The sequence below is a fragment of the Fukomys damarensis genome, unplaced genomic scaffold (genome assembly GCF_012274545.1).
Source record: "Fukomys damarensis isolate Sample0158 unplaced genomic scaffold, DMR_v1.0_HiC HiC_scaffold_5, whole genome shotgun sequence".
Taxonomy (NCBI): Eukaryota; Metazoa; Chordata; class Mammalia; order Rodentia; family Bathyergidae; genus Fukomys; species Fukomys damarensis.
In genome coordinates, this window is record NW_022900917.1 from 14,902,454 (window position 1) to 14,911,428 (window position 8,975).

Below are 8,975 nucleotides of genomic sequence, written 5' to 3' on the forward strand. Positions count from 1 at the left end.
TTTTTTGGTTTTTTGAGACAGGTTCTCACTGTATAGTTGAGACTGACCTGGAACTCAGTATGTAGCCCAGGCTGGTCTCACACTCAGAGCGATTCTCCTGCTTCAGCCTCCTGAATGCTGGGACTACAGGCATGCGCCACCACGCCCGGCTTTCTGGTGTAGCTTTAAAATTTAACATTTTAAGTGTTTTATTCTTAATTATTATATATTCTTATGGCCATAATAAATAATAGAAGCTAATGAGAGTAACTGCTTCCTAAATTACAAACCAGGAATTAGATATTTTTTTTCCTTGTAAGAATTATCTGAAGCTCAGTCCAGTTGAAAATAGACTTTATTCTTGACTCCCAGAATATGCTAGCTATAGTAATACTGGATTTTTTTATATGGTTGTTTAATTTTGCTGCTGCTGTTTTTCTTCTCTTTAACTGAAAAGAAAACAGTTTATTGAGCTGTCTCTCCCCAATATGACTGTATGCCTTATCAGTTGTAGAAGGTAATTTCTAGTATATTAGAAGGCAGATTAGCTTAAATTCTTAATAGCTTTAAACAAAACTATAGCATGACATTTTAGTTTTACCTGTTTGATTTGCAAGCATATCTTACTAGGTAAAAATCATTTTGATGAAATTAGAGGACTGCTCTTCACATCTATAGATTTCATAATCCTTTCATTGTCTTGAAAAATTAAGCTTTTGTTTTGAAGTATTTTACCTATTGATGAATTGTTCTAGCTGTGTTCTTGAAAGTGAAGTTCATTTTGTTCAGATTCCTCTGGCATGGGTTGATTGTATTGGTTTTTGCTTCACTTATTCCTCTAGAGTCCCAGAAGTTTCATCTTGTGTGTTCTTTTTACAGTACTTTTAAATGGAGGGTTTGCCCATTCATTGATAAATGTTCCTTATTAAATATGAACTATCTTGTTTAACATTCTGAAACCAGCATGTGAGTAAACTGTGGGGACTTATATTCATTTGTATCATCCTTAAATAACAAACTGAATACTAATTTCAAATTTTAAGAATTGCTGCCAAAAGCATTTTGCTAACTGGTTTTTTGAGGCACGGGTTTCACTGTGTAGTTCAGGCTAGCCTTAAACTTATTGTGTAATCCGGGTTGGCCTTGAACCTGCAGCAAGCTTCCTCCCTCGGCCTCCCTTCTCCCTGAGCCTCCTGAGTGTTGGGATTACAGGAGTGCACCACCATGCCAGGCCCAGCATTCTGCTAACTTTTTAAGTCACAAGTTCATGAGTATTGCATCTTCAATTATGTTATTGGCAGTGACTGAGTTTAAAAGCTTTAGAACATAGTCTATAGTATGTGTTTAAGAAATGTGTTTACTTTTTTAAATGTTTTATGCTTATTATATCTATTTCTTTTCTTCCTAAGTCTCTTTTGGAAAAATTCTTAATCCCCAATGCTTCACAAGCAGAGAGCAAAGTCTTTTATTTGAAAATGAAAGGAGACTACTACCGTTACTTGGCTGAGGTTGCTGCTGGTGATGACAAGAAAGGTACGTTGCTTGTTTTAACCCTGTTGGCTGAACCTTATAAAATATTGTTGTATGGAAATAGTCTTTTTGTTTTGTTTTGTTTTTTTAACTGCTTAGAGTACTGAATGACAAGTAGTGGTGCTCTTTTTGTGGGTCCTGCATGAGGTTATGTATGTCTACTGCCTAATACTGGTTTTCTAAAATGTCTTCTTTCTGACAAGTTTTGTATGTTTCCTCACAATTTTAAGAAACTGGACATAGCATAACTGAGTAGCAGTGTAAACTACTTATTAAAAACGTAACAATAATAGGATTACAAAGTTCTTTTTGTCTAGGTATTAACCAGTGGCTACCGTGGTGATCCAGGAGATACTTTTTTTCTTTCTTTCTTTAGTTGAGGATGTTGTGGCTTATATTTCAGAGGGCAGGTACATAGGGTATTAAACAAAAGGTTTGGTTTCAGGAATAAAGGTGAAGTGCAGACTAACTCATTGTATTGGGGTGTGTTTTCTTATTCAGGGATTGTGGACCAGTCACAACAAGCATACCAAGAAGCTTTTGAAATCAGCAAAAAGGAAATGCAACCAACACATCCTATCAGATTGGGTCTGGCCCTTAACTTCTCCGTCTTCTATTACGAGATTCTGAACTCTCCAGAGAAAGCCTGTTCTCTGGCAAAGACAGTATGTATCTCACTTGCTACATGGAAATTTTAGCGATCTTATTAATTGAACACTAAAATAAATATTTTTTTAAATCACAGGCTTTTGATGAAGCCATTGCTGAACTTGATACATTAAGTGAAGAGTCATACAAGGACAGCACGCTAATAATGCAATTACTGAGAGACAACTTGACAGTAAGTACTTACTAGCATCATTAATGTGGCTGAAAGCATTGTAATGTTTTTGCTACAGGGAATATTTCTGGACTTCGATAAATTTTATACCATCTACTAAAAATTATATACCATCTATTAAAACTACATGGAGGAAAATATAGAAAGCGTGACTTGAGCACTAAATGCTTTCATTAGTTACAGATTTATTTTGAAATTTTGAATTTTCAAAATAATTTTACGATCCATCATTTTGGATTTTCAGTGACAAAAAGCCATTTATTTTTCATACCGTGTTTTAGTCACAGAACAATTTAGTGCCAAAAGAAAACTGAGGCTGTACTTAAATTCCTTCAAAAATGGAGGGCTTGTACATTGAGTTGCCTCTACATTTGTGTAGATATAGTTAATGTCTGAAAATTTTAAATTTTTCCGATACTCTACAGAATCCAAGCAGAAACAATTATGTGTAGTCTTTTTGTTGTTGTTGTTGTTGTTGTTTGCTTTTTTGAGCCAGAGATTGAACTCAGGACCTTGTGTTTGCGGGGCTGGCACAGTGCTGCTGAGCCAGGTCTCCAGCTTGTGCAGTCTTATTTTTGAGAAGTCATGAATGTCCTTGATATATACTCCAGATTTTTAAAAGAATGGCAAAATTAAACTAATTCCTTAATGCTTCTTAATAAAAATTTGAATCTAAATCAAATTTAGTGGTTTCTTTTTTAAGTAAGTTTTAAGGCTTAGGTGAAAAAACTATCAAGCACCTGCTGTGTCAGGTAGGTAGAAATGAGACATTGTAATCTAGTGAGCTCTTGGGCTGTTTGTTTTGGTGACTATCATTCTATAGGGTTCATTGAACCCAGGGCCTTGAGCATACTTACTAGTCAAGAGCTCTGAGCTACATCCCTTACCCAAATGAATTAATTTTGTGTCAAATGAAAGCAGTGCCTCAATTTGTTAAATAATTTTAAGAATACTACTTTTCTGTTTTGAAGTGGTGAGATAACATTTTAAAAGATGGATGGAACTTCAGATTTAGTTACTGTATTCTCTCCACTATGGAGAGAGCCTAATGTAATAACCTGCATGAGCTGAATTTTGATGTCAGTATAGCATGAAGACTTTAGTGAGAAAACCAAAGATTCCCATTCTGAATCTTTTTACTGTATGTCTTCGCTGGACCTTAGTATTAGCTGTAATCATCTTAGATTAATTTGATCATTTGTCAAGTAAAGAAACTTGACCAAAACCTAGCCTAGTATATACCAAGTCTAAACCTGGTTAACTTAGATAATCAACACATTACCTGAGAAAGAACTATCTTGCATGAAGTTTTTAGTGTTTACGTAAAACTTCAAAAGTCCTTGGAGGTTAAAACTAGAAAGAGACATGAGAGACAGTTTCATTTTGTTAATTAAGTGGAAGTAATACACATTATGTGAGAAGTAGAAAAATACAATTAGGTAGAAGTCCCTCCTTTTTGTGGTAAGTCATCTAAATGTTAAGATCATCTTGAATCAGTCCTTTAATAAAATCTTAAAATTAGAATGGTTAAGAATGTGAAGCAGGTTTTTGAAGTTATTTTTTAACCTGTTGAAATATTGCAACATTGATTAAAAAGTAACAATCCATAATCCTATCACACTGTGAAACAACTTCATTTTTATCTCAGAATATTTTGTTCTGGCTATTCTAAATACCCCTGGCTTACTTGTGAAGTTACCAACAGCCAAAAAGTTGTTTGTTTTGTTTTGTTTTGGTACCAGGGATCGAACTTGGGTCTTTGTACTTGTGAGGCAGGTGGTGGAGCCACTGAGCTGTATCCTCACCCCTTGTTCTGGCTATTCTGTTGAGTATTTATTTTGTCCAAATAGACAAAGATATGTTTATCTAGGTTTGAGATGTCAGAAAAGCTGAATTTTCATTTTAGCTCAGAAGACAGATGCTGACTTTCATGCAGTAAGGATTTTGTTTTACACAGAAATCGGTGTAAGCTTTCCAAGGAAAGAAACATCAGCCTTAGTAGTTCTTGTAAGGGCAGAATTAGACAGTTCTGCTTGAATTGCACTCAAATGGTATATCCATCTCATATCCAGGCTTCTCTGAGCATCTGATTTTCTAGTAGTTATTGATATGTTGGTGTTTTTTTAATGCTTCCATGTTTTTTCTAGTTTGCCTTCACGTCCTTCCTATATATGAGTAATTGAATGTTTCCTTTATCTGACAACTGTATCATATATTCACCATGCTTACAAGCTGATTAGGGAAAAAATAAATGTATTAAGGTATTTTCAGTAGTGCTGTATTTCTAAGAATGTTTTTCTAGTTAAAACACGTGGTTATATCCTGAGACCTTGGCATACATATAGAAGTTTGTTGGCATTGTTGTTGTTGTTTTGTTTTGTTTTGTTTTGTTTTTTCAAACTGAAACATGCTGAAAACCTTTTCTTCTTTTACTAGTTGTGGACATCGGATACCCAGGGAGATGAAGCTGAAGCAGGCGAAGGAGGGGAAAATTAACTGGCCTTCCAACTTTTGTCTGCCTCATTCTAAAATTTACACAGTAGACCATTTGTCATCCATGCTGTCCCACAAATAGTTTTTTTGTTTACGGTTTATGACAGGTTTATGTTACTTCTATTTGAATTTCTATATTTCCCATGTGGTTTTATGTTTAATATTAGGGGAGTAGAGCCAGTTAATATTTAGGGAGTTATCTGTTTTCATCTTGAGATGGCCAATATGGGGAAGTGGAATTTTTATACAAGTTACAAATGTTTGGCATTGTACTTTTGGTACATTGTGGCTTCACAGGGGCCAGTGTTGAAACTGCTTCCATGTCTAAGCAAAGAAAACTGCCTACATATTGGTCTGTCCTGGTGGGGAATAAAAGGGATCATTGGTTCCAGACACAGGTGTAGTTATTGTGGGTACTTTAAGGTTTGGAGCACCTCTGAGGCTGTGGTAGAAACACATACCCGTGGGTCTCATGTGGAGCCCCGTGTTTCCGGGGAGTAAGCAGTCTCAGCACGCTCCTGTGACCGCAGCTGCGGGGTGTTCTTCAGACAAAGTTGCTACCCATTTACTCTGGATAAGGGCAGAAACGGTTCACATTCCATTATTTGTAAAGTTACCTGCTGTTTGCTTTCATTATTTTTGCTACACATTTTATTTGTATTTAAATGTTTTAGGCAACCTAAGAACAAATGTAAAAGTAAAGATGCAGTAAAAATGAATTGCTTGGTATTCATTACTTCATGTATATCAAGTGTAGCAGTAAACAAACAAAAAACCCATGTATTTAACTTTTTTAGGTTTTTTGCTTTGGTGATTTTTTTTTCTTTTTTTTTTTGATACTTGCCTAACATGCATGTGCTGTAAAAATAGTTAACAGGGAAATAACTTGAGATGATGGCTAGCTTTGTTTAATGTCTTTAAGAAATTTTCATGAACAATCTGAGCATAATTGTTAAGAACATATGTATTAAGTTCATGTAAGTGGAATAAAAGTTTTATGAATGGACTTTTCAACTACTTTCTCTACAGCTTTTCATGTAAATTAGCCTTTTGGTTTTGAAACTTCTCTGAAGGAAATTGTACGTTCTTGGAAATTTATTTCTTCTTCCCTCTTGGCAGCTAATGGGCTTTTTCCAAGTCTAAAGGCAAACTTTATCGTAACAAAAATACTAGTAATATAACTACCATTCTCAACCATGTCCCATGTCTCCCCTCTCCCCCCTAAAAAAATAATTGAAATGAAAAAAATTTTATTTTATGATGGAGGGGGAGATTGGAAAAAAATTAATGTGTTCCGTTTAAAATTTTGGTATATGGCATTTTCTAACTTAGGAAGCCACAATGTTCTTGGCCCATCATGATATTGGGTAGCATTAACTGTACGTCTTGTGCTTCCAGATCACTTTTGGTTTTTAAGAATTTCTTGATACTCTTTATAGCTTGCCTTCAATTTTAATCCTTTATTCTCTTTGTCAGGTGCACAAGATTACCTTTTTTAGCCTTCTGTCTTGTCACCAACCGTTCCTCTTTGGTGGCCATGTGCTTGGGAAAAGGCCGCATGATCTTTCTGGCTCCACTCGATGTCTAAGATACCTGCTTCCTTTGCTTGCATCCCACAGACTACTGCCCCCATCCTCTTCACTTCAGCACATCTCTGCTTAGTTGATGAGATTGTGTTTAACTCCCTGTAAACCCTCCCCTATCCTGATAGTCTGTCATTGTCTGCTTTTAAAATCCTTTCTCTTTCTCTCTTCTCTAAATAATGATGGGGCTAAGTTATACCCAAAGCTCACCCTACAGAATATTTCCTCAGTACTTTACAGAAAACACCAAACAAAAATGCCATTTTAAAAGAGGTGTATTTTTTTTTCCTTTTAGAATGTAAGCTCCTCAAGAGCAGGGACAATGTTTTCTGTATGTTCTATTGTGCCTAGTACACTGTAAATGCTCAATAAATATTGATGATGGGAGGCAGTGAGTCTTGATGATAAGGGTGGGTAACAAAACCCAAACACTGTTTTGTTGTTTCTTTTACTATCTCAAAATTAAATGGGGAAATACCGGCCCTTTTGGACAATTGTCCCAAATATTGGCATTCAAATAAAAGTGCAATGGAGGTCTTGGGGTCTTTATTTCCAGGAGGAAAGATCTCATATATTTGGGGTAACAGTGAATCTTGCTTCATAGCTCTAATACTTTATCCTATTGATTTCTCCAGATCCCAGGCCATGGAGGTGAAATTGCTTTTATAGTTACAGATGGGTTCTCATCTGAGTAAATCATAAATAAAATCTGAAACTGGTCATGTTTGCCTGTTAGTTGTTTATATTCGTTAGGCATCTACTAAACTAGTTTGGTTCTTGAAATAGTGTTAAAATATTTAGTTTTAAACATAATTAGTTTAATTAGCTACTTAGTGTTTTCTACGTAGGAATGTCTGGTAGCTAAAAGGTAATTTCCAACATGAAAAATTTCCCAAAGCAAGGTTTTATGTCTGTTACCAATCTGATAAAATAGTGTCAGTAGATCGGAGACTCCAGCAGTGTGTTTTATGTATGTGAAGTTGTTGGAATTATTTTTTAAAAATAGAGACCATTTGAGATGCCCTTTGGAGTATGGAGCAGGTTTCCTGTGGCTCTGATTTCCTTCAACCTGGAAAGATCGTGGGAAGTGGGGTATAAAAGAATTAAGAGTATGTCCAGTGACTTAATTACAGGGTTCCATCTGTTTTCCTGTTTTCTTACAAAGTAGTCACCACTTCCTCCATGGCCTTTGTGAAGGCAGACTTGGAAACTGCAGTCTGACTTGTTCTTAGATCTCGACTGGGGTGAAACATTGGAAACTCAATGGTGATGTCTAAACATGTGTAAGGTCTCCGTGCAGATCCAAGATTTTGGAGACATCAGAGTGGCAGCATATAACTTTCATTGTGAAAACACTTAATTTGAGTTGTCATACATTCCTGTAAGGGAAGATCCAGAAGTACAGGAAATTAACAACAGTGTTTTTGAGATACAATCTTAAAGGTGATGGCTGAGACTGGGCACTTGGAAATGGCTAGAGTTTGAATATTTTTCCTCAGTATGAAGTTTAATAAAGTGCTTTTTGTGACAAAATCGTCAAAAGCTCATTGGTTAATTTTAGTTCCCTGAGAATGTGAGAGATCTCAAATTTTTTGGGTCTAGGTTAGTTTTGGGTATTGGTTTTTAACAGGTCTTGCCACAGGCCTTGTAAGTACAAGAACCCATCACAGTAGTGCATCCGCTTAACCCTGAAAACTTTAAAAATACTGCCTGTGTTAAGTCCAAGTCTGATTATACATTTGACAACAGTTGAAATCTCTGTGTTTGAAAGCCTGGAAGTTACTAGAACAGCTAAACTCTTGATAGGCCAGCTCTGGAATATCATGTGCACCTGCCCTGTGTTACTGTTGCCCTGACCTAGTTTGTAAAATGTCCAGCCATTGTACTGAATGAGTGCATGTATCCTTGGCATGTGGAAACTAATAGTAAATATATTTGAGCACACATATCATAGGTGATGGCAGAGGCCCAAATACTGATCAAAGTTGATCTGTTCCTAATATTGTTTTGAAACCCCACACTTGCCTAATCATAATCAAAGACATGTCTGTATTCAGTTAATTCCCAGTAGCAGGACTTAATGACAAGCCCCCATCACTCAGTAGGTCTTACATTTTCTAACAGCTGGGTGTGGTTGGCTATGGTCAGCCACTGTTTTTGTCTTAAGGCTTTTCAGAGATTATGATTCAGTTAAGACAGAGTGAATGGGCTGCAGATGGAAGTAATGACATACCAGGGCATCAAGATGAAAGAAATTTAAGAAGCATACTAAAGTTAGTGGGCTCTGAGTGCAGGAAGAAGAGATGAGCTATGTTCTGCCTCCAGAATCCTGTGGTTTCCATCTCCTAATGCTTTAGTCTCACCTGAGAACTTGTGAACCTATTCCCAAGCACATTTTTTAAGGTTATCTGTTTTTGGCGTTGGTGCTCAGAAATAGGTGTTAACTTCTGGCAGAATTCTCAATGCAGTGTCCACACAGCTGCAGTCTGGAGAGGGGTTCACTGGTAGGGAAATAAGGCTGTGCCAAATTTTACATTTTGAGCTAAAAA

The 8,975-nt window shown here is 36.2% G+C and overlaps 1 protein-coding gene across 1 annotated transcript in view; it reads left to right on the forward strand.

Moving 5' to 3' along the window:
• The window catches only part of Ywhaz (tyrosine 3-monooxygenase/tryptophan 5-monooxygenase activation protein zeta), a 28,898-nt gene extending 21,938 nt beyond the window's left edge, over positions 1-6,960 (forward strand). The window contains exons 3-6 of the mRNA XM_010619543.3: positions 1,389-1,512; positions 2,011-2,174; positions 2,255-2,350; positions 4,787-6,960. Of these exons, the coding sequence (XP_010617845.1) occupies positions 1,389-1,512; positions 2,011-2,174; positions 2,255-2,350; positions 4,787-4,846 (444 nt within the window). The 3' untranslated portion in view covers positions 4,847-6,960. The remainder of the gene's footprint in view (positions 1-1,388; positions 1,513-2,010; positions 2,175-2,254; positions 2,351-4,786) is intronic.
• The last annotated feature ends 2,015 nt before the right edge of the window (positions 6,961-8,975 follow it).